Genomic DNA, 21,400 nt, shown 5'->3' with positions numbered 1-21,400 from the left:
CAGTAATGGTATGGAGCCTGACATTCTACGTGTAACTAGTGTACGAAATTTTTTTTTGTTGATTTTGTTTAGTATTTAGACTTTGCTGTGTAAGGGTTTTTACAGCGCAATTTATGAATGTCAGATTACTTGCTCTGTGTTTGGACGGTGAGCTATTTAAAATTTCATGAGTACAATTAGTATTTTTTTTATTTGTTTTAGAATTATTGAAATTTGGATTACTCATAAAAATAACGAAGATCCCAGTAACTAAAGCAAATTTTTATCTCAATATTATTTTTTCATTTCTATGATGTGATGTTTTATTTGTCATGTGGATTGTTATATATTTGTATGTGTACGTTACTCCGGATTGTGGAGAGTACAATATAATTTGGTCGTCTATTTGAGGTCACCAGGGGCTAAGGTCTCCTCCTGGTTATTTTGATGGATTGCTACGTTTGTTTTAATACGGTTTTCTTAAAAAAAAAAAAAAAAATGTTCGGAACTACCCTCGCATTGCAAGGATAGTACCGTGCCATTTTTTTTCTGCATGGGTAGCCGGTGATGAAAGGGTACAGTACCGCCCAACATTGAGAATAGGTACGAAATTCTTGTCAGAACAACACATTTTTTTTGTAAAAGTAACTCAATAATTTCAATTAATACAGCGAAGCCGGATACCAGTGTGGGAAAGAATGGCAATTTATTTATTTAATTGATCACATGTGCACTTCCTCAACATAAATCCCTACATCCAGTTTGGTGAGATCTGTGTGGTGTAAATGAATGAATGTATGGTCGTCTGCTAACCACAGATAGTGAATCGGAATGAACATCTTTGAGTCGATCCTTTGGTGAGACCAAAGAGATGGAAGTTACCAGAGCTTTTGAGCGTCTGAAATGCGGCCGACCAATAAGGTAGCAAGGTGCTTCTCCCACTTCGAGAGAGGTGCGAGAGAACGAAAAGACGGCCATGTTTCAGACTCGGCACTCTGGCGCTGAACCTTCTGCTGTGAAGACCTGTTTTTTGTTGTGCTCCGTAATGAAAGCGTGGAGGCATGGTATGGATGTGGAATACTTAAGAGTAGTTAGAACTAATCATTTCTCTTTCCTAGGATCTTTTGTGGGGAAAATTACAAAGTGAGGCAGGTAATTTTAAAGGGATTATAGTAAACCAACGGTCACAAAGGGACCACGTGTAGTTATAAGTTGAGATACTAGCGTGGGTACAATAAGCTGAAATATTTAAGAATTAATATCGTGTGTACCATAAGCTGAAATATTTGAGAATTAATAGCGTGTGTACAATAAGCTGATATATTTAAGAATTGCGTGTGTATCATAAATTGAAGTATTTAAGAAATATCATTCCGTGTGACGCTGAATTTAAACTCTGAGAGAAAATCAAGGTGAGTCGGCCGTTTTTCCAGCAACGCCACTTGGCTTGCATTGCACAGGAAGACGAGCGTTTATCTCCAGAGTTCACAGTAGGAAACTGGAATTACAAATTGGGGCAGTGTCGAGTGAAACTGAGTTAAATATTGATTGAAGTGGGAAAGCGGAAAATGATGAAGTTGTAACGGTTCTTGTGTATTATTTCAGATTGTTGTATTGGGTATGTCTTGTAATTTGAATATGTGTGTTTTGCATGGGAGTAGCAAGGTAGTTTCGGAAGATTTTGTGGGTATGCCTGTTCCTTCTGCATCGCTCGATCTGGAGGAATGTTTCTGGAGAATGATTGTGAGAGGCGAAGTGTGAGGTATAATAAAAGATCCACCATCCGATCCAGGGAGTGCACAGTTGTGGTAGATAGATTACGAGACCGTAGTATGGAAATTCTCTTATGATATTGTCGTAGGTTGTAGAATTTGTGTGCTAATGAATAAATCAAATAGTGAAAAGAAAGAGATTAGTGGCCTATTTCATTAAATTGTATGTTATCATAATGTCCCGAATTTGTATAAAAGCCGTTAAATCAAAGACAAAAAGTAAGTGTGGTATTGCCAGTGCGTAGTGTGCAGACAGAGTTCTATAGTCAGATGCGTGTTTCCGTTGCGTATTATTCATGCAGGAGGATAATTTGTAACAAAATCGTAAGATACGAGAATTCATGTTGCTAATCCACTCGCTTGGCAAACCACCCATCTTGCAGGCCTGACTGCTTGATGCCACAGTATGAGAAAGGCAAGTGGGTGCCTCTCAAGGTCTGTAGCTTTTTGCGAAGTATGTTTCATTCTCTATACCTAAAATTAGAGTGGGCGGTTCGAGAAATGACCCTACACAATTAGGGACTTCTCAGTCAGTACCGGTGATCTGGTAGTGGGGACACAAAGGGAGATTCAGTTGCGAAACGTTTCCAGTTCCAATATTTGCCATACAACCAAGGAAAATCTCTCATAAACCTTTGTCAGAATTGGAACTGTTTTTAATTTAAGTTTTGGAGCGTAAGATCTAGAAAAAGATGAATTCGTATGTTTACTATCTTTTCCCGGCCGAGCGTTGATGTTGAAAGAAACACAAGTGAAAGCAAACCTTTCTAACTTGTGTGGGACATACGTCCTAATCTCCTCCTCCTCCCCCCTCTCTCTATCACTTTCTGCCGCCTCTCTCCGCCAATGTTCTCTTCCCCCATCTCTCTCGATCTCCTCCTGCACCTCTCTCTCTCTCTCTGACCATCACCCAGTCCCCCAGTGTCTATTTTCTACTCCTCCTCTCTCTCCATCTTGTCCTGCCGCCTGTCTCTCCCACTCGCTCTGTCCAACGTTTCCTCCCCCTTTTCTACCTTCTCCTCCCTGTCTCTCTTCATCTCCTCCTGCCTCCTCCCTCTGACTCACTCGTCCTTTCTGCCTTGTATGTTCGTATCCTCCCGCCCCTCTGCCCATCTCCTCTTCACTCATCTCACTGATCTTGAACCTTGATACTTAAAATTCAGATTCTGTAGTAGTATTCAAATCGTAAGCCGCTCGTGGTCGTGCGGTAGCGTTCTCGCTTCCCGCGCCCGGGTTCCCGGGTTCCCGCGTTGGATTCCCGTCGGGGTCAGGGATTTTATCTGCCTCGTGGTGACTGGGTGTTGTGTGATGTCCTTAGTTAGTTAGGTTTAAGTAGTTCTAAGTTCTAGGGGACTGATGACCATAGATGTTAAGTCCCATACTGCTCAGAGCCATTTGAACCATTTGATAAGCCATAAACGCAACTTTTCTGTTTGCTAATAACGTTTCACTATTTGAAGTGAATCGATCAGGTACTTATGTAGATTTTTTGGTAATAATGTTTCCGCTTAATATATTACGTGTTTATTTATATATTACATTTACTCGTATCTTAGAAACGGGTATGTAAAACATACTAGCATTCGACTGCAACGTTGTGGAAAAATTTCAAAGGAATCGCTGAAGAACTTCCGAACATACACGAGTTTTAACAATCGAACATTTATATTTTTATTCACATAGATGCATATACACGTAGATATATTTGTGTAGCTGTGAACAGAGAAAAGTCGATCACTGGCCCGACAAGTGAAGTGCGGGTGCGCCGCTGCCGCCAACAGCAGCCAGTAGTGTCGTGGGGCGAAAATGTGTGAACGTGCATTATGGTTTTAATTCTTAAGTACGAAATTAATATAAATCAAGCAGTTGTTGGTGCACAAACATTACTTTCTGAGCCTCTCAAAGCCTTAGCTGTACACACTCAACTTTTGCTCATCTCTTAAAGGAAAATTGGAACTAATGTCAAGGTCCTGAGGTCAAGCGGTAATCTCTGCCAAAAACTTAAAAACAGAACAGAATATACACACGGTAAAATGAGTAGTACAATGAAATAAATTTTTGAACGAATACAAAACACAAATTGTAAGCGAAGAAGCAACATTTTCAACGGGAATGAATATCGCTTATTTTCAAAAGACAACAACTCATTTAATAAACTGTTCAGGAAGAAGAAAAATCATTGCACAGCCTTGTTTTACAATTTAATTCCGAATTTCTTTCTGCTGTTTGAAACAAATCATTTGCTAGTATGAAAATTATTTATAGCTGCTATGGCAATTTTTATCACATTATGACAATAAATGAGGAAGAAAAAATATTTTAAGACACTTAAAATTACCTGAGAAGCAAAAACTTCTGTTTAATTAATGATTAACACAGAAAAATTGGCATTCATCAACTTGACATGAAGTGCATCCCAGCATTTGGGTGGAGCAATTTAGGGAAATCATGGAAAACCTAACTCTGGATGGTTGAAAACGGGTTCAAAGGATCGTTCTCCTGAATGCGAATCCAGTGTCCTAACCACTGCACCACCTCGCTCGGTGGATGATGTTGAGAAACAACTGATGTATATTACATATCGACAGCATCAATGTGATAAGCTGAAGACGTCGCCTTTAACAATAATGATAACAAAATAATTTACTGTTTCTCAATGCTTTTGAATCTAAACCATTGAATATGTTTAATATTATGTTTATAAATCTATGTATTCAAAAAACTGCCCTACGTTCGTACAAAAGTAAATAGAAAACATGTTACAAATCGTAACTCGCAACTTGTTCACAAAACTACGAGTACATTAAGTTTATACAAAAATGAATACAAAACATGATGCAAAAAATGATTTGCTAATCACTCTTCAATCATCTTCATCCATTTCTGTTAAAGGCGACGTCTTCAGCTTATCACAGAGTATTGATGCTGTCGATATGTAATATACATCAGTTGTTTCTCAGCATCATCCACTGAGCGAGGTGGTGCAGTGGTTAGGACACTGGATTCGCATTCGGGAGAACGATCCTTTGAACCCGTTTTCAACCATCCAGAGTTAGGTTTTCCGTGATTTCCCTAAATTGCTCCACTCAAATGCTGGGATGGTTCCTTTGGAAGGGCACGGTGGAATCCTTTCCCATCCTTGACACAATCCGAGCTTGTGCTCCGTCTCTAATGACCTGGATGTCAACGGAACGTTAATCTCAATCTTCCTTCCTTCCGACATCATCTTTCTTCTTGTTAATGGGAACTTTCCCACTACAGGCTTCTGTTTGAGGAAGCCCAATGTTCTTATTGGGAAAATATCTCCGGTCTTTCATTAATGTAAAGATATGGAATCAGAGCCCTCCGATATAGGGCTTAGCAGCTGTTAGGCTTTTATTTTTTGAACTGTGCTCATAGTACAGAAGCTAATAGGTAGCAAATGATACTTCGTCCGGTTCTCTTGTGCCTCTTCCCATTGCTTCCGTTAAGATGAAAACCTCTTTCCATCCATCATGGTATAAAATTCATCTATTTCTGTTGCTTTTGTTGCATAAGGACCGATGTGGCTTGATCGAGCAGTGAGCGAGATATCCTGATGTGGACATGACAGTCACGTACAGATAGTAGAGCAGAGTACTCTCCGATGGGGAAACGGTGGTACATTTTATCAAAACTGTCACCGTTTGATTAGAGCAACAAGATTATAGTAATTGTATGATTGTGATGTAGAGCACCACATTTATTGAGGAACAAGTAGAGTTCTCTTATGCGGACAAAATACTCAGTGTGACAGTATAGAAAGGTGCTCAATTCATTATGTCCTTTCTTACCTTGGTCCTCAGTAACACAGTACAACATAGCTCCATTTTCGTGTTCTGTTCCTCAAAAATCCATAGCATAGTCAAAAGAAATCAAGCTTGCCTTTCTTTTGTTTTCTTGCTTTTTTTGTTTCTTTTTTTTCTCTTTTCGTCTATTTGAAATGTGAGCTGTTCGTCGTAACATTGTAAATTTTCAAGAGGAATCATCAGTTCGTTCAGCATGATTCCAGGTCTGCCGAAAGTTTGTTTTAGAAACGTGACAACTCAGGAGTTATTCCCTATTAGAATCAGTGGTGATTTAAATCCGTTCTCTACACGCAGCGAGACAAAGACGGGCTCCAATTTTAATTCCAGTTAATTCATCTGTGTCTCAAGAAACCGACAAACTCGCATTTTCAGTTTTTGAGGAGTTATCCCCTCTTATTAATGTGCGATTTAAATGAATTGTTCAATGACACACCTTCGTCTCGAAGAACACCTGGCTATCAACCCCTCCATCCCTCACTCTCTCCCTTGCCCTCGCCTGCCTCTCCGTCTCCCTCCATCGCCCCTCCCCCCCCCTCTCTCTCTCTCTCTCTCTCTCACCCTTCACTCTTAAAACTCAAAATTGTCGCCACAATGGACAAAAACTTATTAATAAGTGACCGGCGCCCGGAACAGAGCATCTTTCGATGAATGTGACGACATAACTATTCCTAGAGCTAGTTTTTGGTTATGACAACGTGTGATACGTGATGAGAGTGAAGTGAAAGTCCAGAAGTTGTACCACTGCTCCTCTTCGAAAAGTAGTTCACAAATAATTCTTTAAGCAAAATCTTCCAACTACTTCGCAGGTACGTAACGCATAATAACACATGAAACCAAGCCAACCTGTACGATGCCATCTTCACAAGCAATGTAGTTACTGGACAGCAATCAAAATAAAATACAAGTTCTTATGTTACAATTTTTAGACCTAAAACAGAAAACTATATTTACAGAAATGAAATGAGACCCACTGAAGAAAACACAAAAGTGTGTAACACTTCCGTCAGAGCATATTTCTCAGACATATTTCGTCATCTGGCCACTGCCGATTGCACTATCACTTCAGGCTCTTTGTATCACCATAAACTAATTAGTGGCTTCCCGAACTGATAAGCGACTTCTGTACGTCCACCATATGTGTACCCATTAAATCTTAACAGTTGGCTAGGAAACTGGAAAAACTTCTCACAGTGCCACACTTTCAAATTCTTCTTGGTTGTCTGTCACTGAGAGACGAATCGTCGACTTCCAAAACACTAAACACTATGAAACCAGTTCCTGCAGGGCCTGCCACCTGTGGCCAAAATGGCTACCGCCAGATCCTGTGACTCCTCTCGCTCCACCGAACTGTTTCCACCTCGGGACCTTTATGGCAGTCAGCCTTGGTAGCAGAATGCCCGGAGATATCATTCCACCTTTCACTAATAACACTGCTGTGGAGAGTGCTGTTTCTCGCCCGGACTTTTCACAAGGTTTTTCCCACCAGGTACAGTGAGACAGCTGCTTCCACAAGGAAAGTCGCTAGCCTTTAGAGCCAGCACCGTAGCCTCCGATCACAAACCATTTGATACTGATTACACAAAGACTGCAGTCTAGACAAATCTCAGAGGGTGCGCTCCACCGTGTTGCTGTTGTTGGCAGGGCGAGGCGCTGTCTTTGGCGGCGTACAGCAGCCGCTGGGTGGGCGCCGGCGCCGGCTTCCAGAGGGCGCTGTCCATCGTGATGGCGCGCGCCCACAAGCCGCTGCTCATCACGGCGGGACACCTCTACCCCGTCAACACGGCGGCCTTCGTAGCGGTCAGTCCAGTTTCTCTAGACCTGTCGCTGTCGTTGTTCTGTTTAACGCCTTAACCCAAGCAGCGAAAGCTCTATGATATATTGTTGCCAGTACTTCACAATATCGTGATGAACTATGTAATTTAAGACACTGACCCCGTCTCCTACGGCATCCTGGAAGGGTATAGGATTGGTAAGCAGGGCACTTGGGCTGGTGGAGTAGAATGCTGATCCCATTTGAGGATACAAAAATTTATTTTCACCACGTTAATTAAAACAGAACACTGGTAACAACACAATGATTAATTAGCATTTGAAAGTTGCGGTGATCTAACCCGATCATTCAATTGAATGAAAGCAATGAGAATAAAAAGACTGAATAAAAGGACTGTGAATAAAAAGGCTGTTTTCTTTTAAACAGCCTTACGGGTTCATCCTCAAATTAATAAAAAAATACTTTACGCTAATATAGCCTTAAGATAACTGCAGATCTGAGCTCACTAGTTGTGAAATGAAGTCAAGTATCAGGCCTTGTGAATATGAAAAATAACAGTTTGTCAAACTTATTAGGTTTAAAAAAATACTAAAGTAGCAATATCTCATAAATACGTGAATTAACTACTGTGGAAAACATTCAGTAATATGATGTTATGATAGCCTGAAAGATCGACACCGCAATCAGCACATTCTCGACGTCTGGCGTTCACGTCTGCCGCGCGTCTGAATTCCGTGCTCGAGAGCTCATGTGGCAACAACAGGCAGGAGGGCCTGCGCACACCGATAACGGCTTCTAGAACACACAAACCCAGTATTAATACACATTTCACTAAAATACTGAAACCAACGGCCAAGCACTGGGTAGCGCCAAATGCAGGAAGAGATGTTAGCCGTTGTAGTGTGACAACCGCAGTTACTAATAAAGCAATAGTTCATTAAACGATAACCAATGACGTGAAACTTCACTTGATAAATTTATAAAACACGAGTAGTTCAAGGTGATAATGGCCAACAAATCAACACGCAACCTTAAATACCAAAGCATCGCTTGACGGCACCAATAAGATAGAAGTTTGCAATTCCAACTTAAATTAACGGCTGAAGTTTTATACAGAGAATAAACTTTGATTCATGAAACTGATCACTTAACATATTAACAATAATAATAAAAAAGGAACCGCCAAATATCGGCCACACTTGTAATTCAACATAAATGGAACGGAACCAAGGCACAGTGCTGGTACATGGACTCGCAATACCTATCCCGGACCCACGTGCAAGTGGTTTAAGGAATTACTAGCGAAAATCAAAGTAGCTGCACGGAGCAATCACATCCAGAAGTTCCACCACAAATTAGTCGACCATTTAAAGTCAGTCCAGAAGTTCTCTGTTGACATTCATGCCAGGGTAAACTACTCAGGATTGAAGATGGACACGAGTTTTAAAACAGAACTTACGTTGACCCGTGACTGCTTCTGCACTCCAGTTCCGCTCGCCGCCAGGCCCAGGCTCCGGAATGTCGACACCGAGCGTCCTCGCAGTACACCATGCGCCGACTGACTAGTCGCGATGCTCCGTGTGCTGCCGTCCCTCTGTCACTGGCGCCGACAGAGTCTGACCCCGACCGCGCCTCACCTCGCGAGCCGCGACCGTCCTAAGTAGAGGGCGCCAGCCAACCAGGACGCCGCGAAGCGCGTAACTTCGACAGAGAAACTACCCTGCCAAGAGCATCGCAGGAAGTCACGGCTCTTAGCCCTTTTGTCTTGATGGTGACAGTGACACGCTGTGGCACAGCAGTTGGCGCATTTGACTGTCATACGAAAACCCTGGGACTACAGTCCATATTCACCAATTTAGATCTCCTCTGTCCTGTTTGTGTGTTTGTGTGTGTGTGTGTGTGTGTGTGAGAGAGAGAGAGAGAGAGAGAGAGAGAGAGAGAGACAGTAAATGTCACGAACACTCTTTCTTTTCTTGCGCGCACTGCCTTCGTTAAGTGCAACCACTTATACTGGCATAAACACCAGCACCTATAATGGCCTCAACCCACAGACATTGGTTAACGGTGTAAGTAGGCCGTTTAGGTTTTTTTATTGGTAACGCCACCTCTGTATGAAAATCACTGGCTGTGCTGTGTTCAGTCTGTGTGGCTGCTTTGCATTGTTGTAATACTCGCCATTGTAGTGTTAGGCAGCTGGCTGTGAATAGCGCATAGCGTTGCGCAGTTGGAGGTGAGCCGCCAGCAGTGGTGGATGTGGGGAGAGAGAGATGGCGAAGTTTTGAAATTTGTCATGAACTGCTATATATATTATATTGAGGTAAATACATTGTTTGTTCTCTATCAAAATCTTTCATTTGCTAACTATGCCTATCAGTAGTTAGTGCCTTCCGTAGTTTGAATCTTTTATTTAGCTGGCAGTAGTGGCGCTCGCTTTATTGCAGTAGCTCGAGTAACCAAGATTTTTGTGAGGTAAGTGATTTGTGAAACGTATAGGTTAATGTTAGTCAGGGCCATTCTTTTGTAGGGATTTTTGAAAGTCAGATTACGTTGCGCTAAAAATATTGTGTGTCAGTTAAAGCACAGTCATGTATAATTGTTCAAAAGGGGACGTTTCATATGGCGACCCTGCCAGGATTTCTCTTTTGTGTTGCGTGTTAATTTGATTCTGATTTTGCTTGAATTTCTTAATTTGTTCATACTCTTCTGTGTCATTAAAGACTACGGATTTTGTGTCATTCAGATTATCATCTACCTTCGTAGATAAATTATTTAGCTGATCCGAAAGTTCAACTACTTTATCTGATAATGAACTAATTTCCTCCATGTGTCTTTCTGAACCAATTTTCAGAGTATCTACTGTGTCCTTTAAGTTTTCCTGAGTTTTTGCAAGTTGCATAACCGAATCGGTAGATGCAACTAACTCAATTTGAGCTTGCAAGGTCTCATGATTTTCATGAACAATAATTTGCAGTTCTTTTATGGCTGCTTCGTGATTCTGTAATGCATTTTCATGCCGCGAAAAAATAGGTTGAAAATGCTCACAAATTTGTGTTTTTACATCATTACAGACTTTTTGACATTTCGATTCAATGTTATGTAACTCGGTAGTTAAATCTTCACGTGTTTGTTCAAGCTTATTTTCCACTGAGTCTAACTTTTGAAGCTTTTGTTCCATTGCGTCTAACTGTTGCTGTGTTTGTCTCTGGTGTTGTTCCCTTGTGTCTAACTTTTGAAGATATTTTTCCATTGTGTCTAATTTTTGAAGCTTTAGTTGTGTTTGTCTCTGATTTTGTTCGATTGTGTGTAATTTTTCAAGCTTTTGTCCCATTTGTTGCATTAATTGTAATAACAATGCACTGGTGTCTGAAACATGTTCCTCAGTGCTTTTCGGCAGTGAATTTGCACCGGCAACATTCACATTTTGGCAAGTGGAAAATGAGTCTTGACTCATTTGAGAAAACGGTGAGAACCCAAAACCTGAGTCTACAATATTCGCAAAATTGTGTCCTGTCATTCCCGATTCCTGAGGCGAGCTGTTGCCGACCGATCGATCGATAATGCTTCCCTCTTCACTAATTGTTTCACTGTCCACGCCATTGTTTGCCGCCCGCTCCATTTCCCTATGCACAATTACCAAATTACTACTTTGATCATTAGTTAATTCATTACTCGGTGGCGCTAACACACTGCTTTCGTTTTCACTGTCATTTCTCAGTTTACTTTGGAGCCTAGTATTAGGTTTTTCACACGCCATTATTGTCACAATATTTCACACGACAACACAGAAAAGCACAATTTGAAGAGCATAATAAAATAACATAGCAATGGAAATAATGTCTACTTAATTGCAAGCGCAGCTGCGAAATACTTGGTGCAAATCTACATGCATGCCACAACTGTTTTACTGTACAACAATGAAAAACTACAACTTCAATGGAAATTCTCTCTATAATTACGCGCTGGCAATAAACAAAAGCTACACTAATCACACAAACTACAAGAAATAAATCAGAACATTCCAGTGAGGTATCCTCGGCTAAGGGTCGACATATGAAACGTCCCCTTTTGATAAATTATACCTGACTGGAATCTTCTGATTTATTTCTTGTAGTTTGTGTAATTAGTGTAGCTTTTGTTTATTGCCGGCGCGTAATTATGGAGAGAATTTCCATTGTAGTTGTAGTTTTTCATTGTTGTACAGTAAAACAGTTGTGGCATGCATGTAGATTTGCACCAAGTATTTCGCAGCTGCGCTTGCAATTAAGTAGACATTACTTCCATTGCTATGTTATTTTATTATGCTCTTCAAATTGTGCTTTTCTGTGTTGTCGTGTGAAATATTGTGACAATAATGACGTGTGAAAAACGTAATACTAGGCTCCAAAGTAAACTGAGAAATGACAGTGAAAACGAAAGCAGTGTGTTAGCGCCACCGACTAATGAATTAACTAATGATCAAAGTAGTAATATGGTAATTGTGCATAGGGAAATGGAGCGGGCGGCAAACAATGGCGTGGACAGTGAAACAATTAGTGAAGAGGGAAGCATTATCGATCGATCGGTCGGCAACAGCTCGTCTAAGGAATCAGGAATGACAGGACACAATTTTGCGAATATTGTAGACTCAGGTTTTGGGTTCTCACCGTTTTCTCAAATGAGTCAAGACTCATTTTCCAGTTGCCAAAATGTGAATGTTGCTGGTGCAAATTCACTGCCGAAAAGCACTGAGGAACATGTTTCAGACACCAGTGCATTGTTATTACAATTAATGCAACAAATGGGACAAAAGCTTGAAAAATTACACACAATCGAACAAAATCAGAGACAAACACAGCAAAAGCTTCAAAAATTAGACACAATGGAAAAAAATCTTCAAAAGTTAGACACAATGGAACAACACCAGAGACAAACACAGCAACAGTTAGACGCAATGGAACAAAAGCTTCAAAAGTTAGACTCAGTGGAAAATAAGCTTGAACAAACACGTGAAGATTTAACTACCGAGTTACATAACATTGAATCGAAATGTCAAAAAGTCTGTAATGATGTAAAAACACAAATTTGTGAGCATTTTCAACCTATTTTTTCGCGGCATGAAAATGCATTACAGAATCACGAAGCAGCCATAAAAGAACTGCAAATTATTGTTCATGAAAATCATGAGACCTTGCAAGCTCAAATTGAGTTAGTTGCATCTACCGATTCGGTTATGCAACTTGCAAAAACTCAGGAAAACTTAAAGGACACAGTAGATACTCTGAAAATTGGTTCAGAAAGACACATGGAGGAAATTAGTTCATTATCAGATAAAGTAGTTGAACTTTCGGATCAGCTAAATAATTTATCTACGAAGGTAGATGATAATCTGAATGACACAAAATCCGTAGTCTTTAATGACACAGAAGAGTATGAACAAATTAAGAAATTCAAGCAAAATCAGAATCAAATTAACACGCAACACAAAAGAGAAATCCTGGCAGGGTCGCCATATGAAACGTCCCCTTTTGAACAATTATACATGACTGTGCTTTAACTGACACACAATATTTTTAGCGCAACGTAATCTGACTTTCAAAAATCCCTACAAAAGAATGGCCCTGACTAACATTAACCTATACTTTTCACAAATCACTTACCTCACAAAAATCTTGGTTACTCGAGCTACTGCAATAAAGCGAGCGCCACTACTGCCAGCTAAATAAAAGATTCAAACTACGGAAGGCACTAACTACTGATAGGCATAGTTAGCAAATGAAAGATTTTGATAGAGAACAAACAATGTATTTACCTCATTAGTCATAATATATATGGCAGTTCATGACAAATTTCAAAACTCCGCCATCTCTCTCTCCCCACATCCACCACTGCTGGTGGCTCACCTCCAACTGCGCAACGCTATGCGCTGTTCACAGCCAGCTGCCTAACACTACAATGGCGAGTATTACAACAATGCAAAGCAGCCACACAGACTGAACACAGCACAGCCAGTGATTTTCATACAGAGGTGGCGTTACCAATAAAAAAACCTAAACAGCCTACTTACAACGGTAACCGCTTATAATGTCCAACGCAAAACTGATAAATGGGTGGAATCCCCGATCTGTATGTCACTAGCAGTAATGGTCATAAAATTCTTCCTCCTTCCCCCAGTCACAATATCTAGAACACAGATATCATTCAATGATTGGTAAAAAAACAGTGGCAGAGTATCACTCACACACTGCCGGCATTGCAACTAACCGGCGCTTAATAAGCATAGTAGCGTTTCACCTGCTAACGACGTGAGACAGCCAGTGGATAGTGTATGAAGACAATCTTTAAAAATCTTCTAAAATTGTTTTTGGTACACGGCTCGTGCATGTCGTTGATTATGTCTCTGAGCTGCTGGACTTCCCGATACAGGCATATCAACAAAAATACGTCTATACATTCCTACGAGTCCATGATACAAAGAAATCATTAAGTGTAAAGTATTGGTATTTACCACGAATTCTCCTCTTCCTGGTTCTCAAAAAATGGTTCAAATGGCTGTGAGCACTATGGGACGCAACTGCTGAGGTCATTAGTCCCCTAGAACATAGAACTAGTTAAACCTAACTAATCTAAGGACATCACACACATCCATGTCCGAGGCAGGATTCGAACCTGCGACCGTAGCGGTCTCGCGGTTCCAGACTGCAGCGCCAGAACCGCGCGGCCACTTCGGCCGGCCCTGGTTCTCATATATTGTTAGAGTTCTGACAACAACACCCACCCACAGCAGTTTGTAAGGCTAGGGATACACACTGCCCAGTCACACTAATGTCACCACTACCTAAGTTCGACGGTAACCATTCACAGATGGCTAGTGGCAGCAATAGCACTGCAGGGTATATAAAACATGTACGCAGGAAGCGGAAAAGAGTGCAGCCGTTGTGGTAAAGCGGAAATGGAGCGATTTATCTGACGTCCGAAAGTGCACGATTATTCGATTTCGGGCCAAGGGGGAAACATTTCCAAAGAGGCTAAATTTGTAAATTGTTTGCATGCCGCCATATTTAAGTATGGCAAAAGGACGCTATCCAATACTGACGTCGAGCCAACAGTGACACACCTCGGGCCAAAGATGACAGCGGTTAATGATGGCTGCGGATATGTGTATAGTCGAATAGGCGTGCAACTGTCGGGCAACAGACCCTCCAGATGAACTAACGGGCTACCACCGGCCGTTGTGGCCGAGCGGTTCTAGGCGCTTCAGTCTGGAAACGCGCGACCGCTACGGTCGCAGGTTCGAATCCTGCCTCGGGCACGGATGTGTGTGATGTCCTTAGGTTAGTTAGGTTTAAGTAGTTCTAAGTTCTAGGGGACTGATGACCACAGATGTTAAGTCCCATAGTGCTCAGAGCCATTTTGAACGGGCTACCAACAGCTGTCTCCTCAAGGACCGTTCAGCAAACGTTTCCGCGTATGGGCCTTCACAGCAGGCTCCTGATTGGTGCACCTGTACCGACTGCTCTTCATCGCCAATGGAGGCTGGAATATGCACGCCAATACCGCAACTGGACTTACGAGCACTGGTGACAGGTGACGTTTTATGCTCCATAGGATTGAAACGCTTGAAAGTAAATACACTGCAACAGTCTTGGGAAGACTCCAGGCCGGAGTAGGGTGCAGTTTGGCCTGGGGAATGTTTTCGTGGCATTCCATGGATCATGTGGTTATTCTCGAAGGCACAGTGGATCAACATTGGAAAGCGTGACATGTACCAGCAGCACAGTGCAATGTATTACACAGCTTGCAGTGTAGGTGTGCGGTTCGAAGAGCACCAGGATGAATTTCACATATTCCCCTGATCACAAAATTCCCCGGATTTAAACCTAATCGAGAATCTGAGGGTCACCTTTATGAGGCTGATTGCGTCATTGATCCTCAACCAAGGTACCTAGTGCAGCTGGCCACGGCATTGGAGTCAAAATGGCTCCACATCAATATCGGTACCTTCCAAAACCTCACTGACTCTCTTCTTGCCCATTCGCTGCAGTTTGTGCTGCAGAAGGAGGTTATTCAGACTTTTGACAAGTGGTCACGTTAAAGTGACTCGACATTTTAGTTCCATGTATTTGTCTCCAGTCAAGCAACCCGTACTCCATCCCATCCTTAATCATCTCCCAATGGATTTCTCTTCTACCATATGATGAGAATCAAGAAATCCTTCACATCCCTCCTGAGAATATTACGCTTAAGAGTAGCAAATGGTTATTTGTTGCCAATCATTGATCAAACATCTGTGAATCCGAATCAGTCCTCAAAAAGTGGTATCCAAGTGATAAGTAATTATAAATAGGATCAAGCGACGTGGGTAAACGTCGAGCGAAGTATCATTCCTGGTTTGAAGTACACCCTGTTATGAGCATCAGACAGGTAATTTGTGACGATGGAAGCGTAACCTTCCTGGTCTTCACATTCCTTTTGCTTTATCTCTTCTACAACAGAAATCATCTTACATCTTAAGGCAGCATGAATCAACCATTCTCTTTTGGAAGATGTTCCCATTTTACTGTGGGAACGTCTGAAAATCGGAAATGTAAGAGATGTTCTGCGCTCATAGGCAGCACACCGCACCTGGTACACGCGGTGCTCAGGGACCACAGCACAGCTATGACACCTCAGGGTGGTTCTTATAACAGTCCGAAACCGGTCGTGTGAAAATAATAAAGTAATTTACAACTTAAGCGGTATTTTCAGCCTCTGCAAGAGACAAATAGCTTTAGATTAGATCTATGATGACTATTATTGTTACGACTGTATATTGTTCGAGACAATCAAATGGTTTTAACCATAGCCTGTTCGCCATTGTTGCAAAAAAGTGTATTCTCGTGACGAAATAATGCACTGCAACAACGCTCACCAAGCTGAAATTCTCTCTGCACTGCTAAGAACGATAGTGTCAACAATTTCCCCCACAAATGGTAGAGCGAGATATCCTTTTTGATTATGTAAAAAATAAAAGCACTTGGAATGAGTCTCTGCAGATCTCTCCCACTTACCGGTTCATACCATAGTAATTTCCTTTTTTTACGGTATTGATTTTAATAATTGTACTGAGGTAGACGAGACCTTTAGTGAGACGTAGTGTATCGCTATCGCACTTGCTCGCCCACACATTTGGTAAATAATGCAGCCAGTGCGACTTAATCGCCAAAAGAATACGGCCACAGCCACGGTGAACAGCAGCGCTTCAGAAAAAGTCTGCGAAGGTTATGGTTTGGCGAAGTATAGTAACAGTAAATAATAAAAACATTTCTCCCAGCCTCGGTTTTATAGAAATTATCCGCCCCCCCCCCCCCTATCCCCCACAACGTGGCTGGCGAACTGCTTACACGAATAGTCAGCTACACCCTTACTACAATAACAAATGCTCTGTTAGCACTGTGATTTGCTTATGGTGAATGGAGAACCACCCAGCAGAGTAAAATAGAACTCTGTAATAGTACTATCAGTATCTCTGCTTGGTAGTTCGTATAACCCATTATCGTTTCTGATTACCTGGGATGTGTCTACTTCCACACAAGTCAACAGTAATTACTTTAATTCTCCGGAATTATTGGTTTAGAGCCCATGTCAGTGTACTACAGTACTCGGAAATATGTAGGACTAACACTGGAATGCCTCTTAGCATGGCAGTGTGATCAGAATGACTATCAAAAGGAAATGTTTTTTACTGATGGTGATTATTCACACAAGTAGCAAACACTTCGGATAAAGGTCATGATGACAACACTACCAGTCCCGTGTTCTCCTCGTAATACCTTCTAAGTGAGATTGGACTTGTAACCCAATAACACTGTTTTGTGTGTGATGTTATGTGGAGATTCCAGGGACATCGCGGTATGGGTCCAGTAACAACAAGCAACAGCACCTCCTAAATTGACTGAGCGATCTGCACTGCAGGTTGAGAGAGAGCTCGCATACTCCTTGGAAAAAATATATGTTGTTTTTTACATGGGGTGGTGGAAGTAGAGACATGACGCCACTCGTACACTTAGAAATTAAAATATATATATACAGAATGGAGAAAAATTGTGTCACGAAATTTTAACCCTGGATAGCTGATGCCAGTAGGAGCCAAAATTACTAATTTTGTGTAGGTCGACAACGCAGCTTTTATAAACTACGGAAACTTGACGCTACTCGCTTCGATTGGTCGTGGGATTGCCCTGTTGCTGTTTGTCTGTTGACGGACAGCGCTATGGTTGTCGGTGCACACATACAAACGTCCCTCGCCCCAACATGATACGCATAGGTGTCGAATAGATCTTGCCGTTTTTCTCCACCTCATGTCGGAGGCATTCACACGTAAGCATCACTTCGGAACACACACACGTCACCTGCGATTTAGTCATACAGTAAACATGGCGGCACAGTATTTGTTTGAAGAACAACGAGGAATGGTTTTTGTTTGTGGACTAGCTGACGGTAATGCGCATGAAATTCGACGGTTGTATGAGGAACGGTACCCAGCAAGATGCCACCCACAACCGCAAACGTTTACAGCAATTCATCGGCGACTTGGCGAAACAGGCTCGCTAGCGGGCTATCATGGTGATGCTGGAAAACCTCGAACACGACGGGATGCTGCATTTGAAGAGACTGTTCTCGAGAGCTTCGAGGAAGCACCTACGACAAGTACTCGATTGGTTAGACACGACAAGGGGGTCACTTATCGGTTAGTCTGGGAGATATCGAGGAATGAAGGCCAGCAATTAGTTTCCACCCTGTCCAACACCTAAATCCTGTGGCGGACGATGAACACAGTCTAGGTTTTGCCGGTAGTTTCTGCGACGTGTTGCACGAGTTCTCGACTTCCCTGACATTGTGTTGTTTATCAACGAGTGCATCTTCCATCGGGATGGCCTTTACAACACTAGAAACGTTCATTACTGGGCAAGGGGATTTCCTCACGACACGTACGTTGTTGGTGACAATCTGATTGGACCGGTCCGCCTACTTCCTCGTCTTACCGGGGAAAATTATCTTCGCTTTTGCCAAGGAACTCTACCCGGCGTGCTGGAAGATGTTCTCCTGGACATACGGCTACGCATGTGGTTGCAGCATGGTGGAGCGTCCGCACATAACAGCGGTGCTGTGCGAGGATATTTAAATGAACTCTTCGACAGCAGGATAATTGGCAGAAGTCCTCGCAGGACATGACCGCCGCCATCACCACGCCTCACGCCATCGGACTTTTTCCTGTGGGGATTCTTAAAGGTTCTAGTTCACCCACCCAGACGGGAACAACCTAGAAACGAAGGGAAACTAATGGATCGCATTCAACATGCCGCCAATCACATCAGGGCAATACCAGGAATCTTTGAATGAGTTCGGAAAAACACCGTTCGACGTTACCAAGATTGTGTCGCGTCAGAGGGAAGCCAGTTCGAGCACCTGCTTTAAGTAAACAATGTCCTAGCTACAAAAAAGGCCCTTTTCAGGGCCGACACAATTTGTAAAAGACTTTCTGAACGAGAACTAACAGCTGTTGACGGGTTTGTTCCCGGTACGTCTTATCAAACTACAGTGGATGTGTCGGGACCCCGGCGGATTCGCCCCCAGAGTGGAAGGCTGGCGCGCTACCACCGAGCGTGCGGGCCGCCTTGGCCACATCGCAATCTTCGGCAGGCGAAGCATTCGCGGTCATGCGTTGTCCAGAGCATCCGACAACAGGGCAATCCCGCGGCCAATCGGAGTGCGTGGCTCCAAGTTTCCATAGTTTAAAAATTATGCGTTGTCGACCTAAACAACATTAGTAACTTTGGAACCTACTGGTATCAGCTATCCAGTATTACAATTTCATGACACATTTTTTTTGCACCCTCTACACAGATGGGGTAATTGGTAGAGAGGGGATGTAACGACTTGATATAGAACATGGAATCACACCACATATTGCTCTAGTAGTGGAAAAACGATGCATTCTAAAGACATAGTGGAAACATGAAACTATCATACTACCACTAGAACTGTGTGTGTGTATGTATGTATCTGTGTGTGTGTGTGTGTGTGTGTGTGTGTGTGTGTGTGTGTGTGTGTGAGTGTTTGTGAGAGAGAGAGAGAGAGAGTGAGTGAAGAAAAAGGATCATTATTTTATTCTGAATATTGGAATATTCTCCCGCAATACAAAGGAGACAAGGGAGTTGCAAGTCAGGAATATTTGATGCAATGGAAAGTGGTGTGATTTCACAACCAAAAACGGAATACATACGAGTACATGGAGCTCACGTTTTTATTTAGTACGGTTGAAATCTCTAGAGGACAAACGTGGCGCTGTGAACATTGTGGACAGCATCTATTTTTATCTACATGACTTGGATTAGCACCTACACCACTGTTTAACTAATTAGCGTTTGTCCAATTTTTAAAATAATTTATTCTACATTTAACCATTTTTCAATGTTTTTGAATATTTCTCGGGTATTCAGGTGGGTTGCGCCCTCCAGAGTGCATTATCTTAGACAAGCCGACTTCTTGCCATCTTCAGACGTTCGTGCAGTCTGATCTCTGGCGGATGCCGACTCTCTGCAGTATTTACCCCCCTCCCGCAGCCTCCACGCTGTCCGCGGCCGGTGGTGGGAGAAGCGCAGGAGCGGGTGGTGGGGGAAGAATCACTCTGGCCCGCGACAGATAAGGGGCAGCAGTCCTTCCGCGGTCGCGGCCGTGCGCAGATCTCAGCCGCCTTCGTGACAGTGCGTCTTCTTCTTCAGGTGTTCTATCAGGGGAGGGTATCAGTGTAGACAGACGATATGATGTGAACATACTAAAGGCTGGATCCCAGGCCTTGCTTGCCGCGCTGGGTAGCCGCGCTGTCTAGGCATCTTGTCACGGTCCGTGCGACTTTCCCCATCGAAGGTTCGAGAACTCCCTCGGGCATGGGTGTGTGTGTCGTCCATAGCGTAAGTTATAGTTAGGTTAAGTAGCGTGTAGGCTTAGGGACCGATGACCTAAGAAGTTTGCTCTCATAAGACCTTACTACTAATTTCCAAATTTTTTCCTTGCATAACTGAAAACCGTTGTCCTTATTTATTAGCTCTTCATGCAGTCGGATCTCCACTGCCCTTTGAGAATACAATCCCAGAAGGTATTCGGCTGCTGTGCCATCGTAGTTCTTGTCAAGCCCATGGGAGATGCAGTGCTCTACCACTCCGAGGAACGTCACTCCTTGTCATAATACCTAGAAAAAATTTAGAATATCTATTGACACTATAAATAAAAAAATCCTGTGATATAGTTGGTTTATTCGTGATGTTTTCTGATTTGTGTTTGTGTTAGGTGCTTCTGTGAGCCTACAGCGTCATGACACAGTCAGTACTCAAATGGTTCAAATGGCTCTGAGCACTATGGAACTTAACATCTGAGGTCATCAGACCCCTAGAACTTAGAACTACTTAAACCTAAGTAACCTAAGGACATCACACACATCCATGCCCGAGGCAGGATTCGAACCTGCGACCGTATTGGTCGCGCAGTGTCAGTATTCTGTCATAAAATACCCACGATTATCCGTTATGATCAATCTAATCTATTATACGTCACTTACTTACCATGTTTTGGGAAATGATTCGAAGTGTTTTTACATAAAAGGATTAGGCGAGTTGCTCATCGGTCAGAGACCCAGTCTGGATGTGATGTATAATTATCGTGAGAATTATATTGCAGCTCTTCCATAGCTGCACATTTTATTGCCAGTGCAGTGTTTGCACACGTACACTGATCGGCCAGAGCGTTATGCCCACCTGCCTAACAGCTGGCATGCCCACCTTTGGCACGGATAACTGTGGCGGCGCGTCGTTGCATGGAACCAATGAGGACTTGTTAGATCGTTGGAGGGACTTGGCACCACATCTGCACACACAGGTCATCCAATTCACGTAAATTCCGGGGTCACACTCCTGGCCTTATGACACGGCGCATTATCTCTTTGAAAAATTCCACTGCCGTCAGAAAACACGATTGTCATGAAGAGATGTGCGTTGTCTGCTACCAATGTGTGATACTCATTGGCCGTCATGGTGCCT

General features: G+C 42.6%; 1 protein-coding gene across 1 annotated transcript in view; it reads left to right on the top strand.

The window, feature by feature from the left end:
• Positions 1 to 21,400, top strand: part of LOC126235645 (odorant receptor Or2-like) — a 142,687-nt gene that overhangs the window by 79,497 nt on the left and 41,790 nt on the right. The window contains exon 5 of the mRNA XM_049944359.1: positions 7,220 to 7,375. Within this exon, the coding sequence (XP_049800316.1) occupies positions 7,220 to 7,375 (156 nt within the window). The remainder of the gene's footprint in view (positions 1 to 7,219; positions 7,376 to 21,400) is intronic.

The sequence above is a fragment of the Schistocerca nitens genome, chromosome 2 (genome assembly GCF_023898315.1).
Source record: "Schistocerca nitens isolate TAMUIC-IGC-003100 chromosome 2, iqSchNite1.1, whole genome shotgun sequence".
Lineage (NCBI taxonomy): Eukaryota > Metazoa > Arthropoda > Insecta > Orthoptera > Acrididae > Schistocerca > Schistocerca nitens.
Note: the sequence above shows the minus strand (reverse complement) of the source record. Positions and strands in the feature narration are given on the sequence as shown.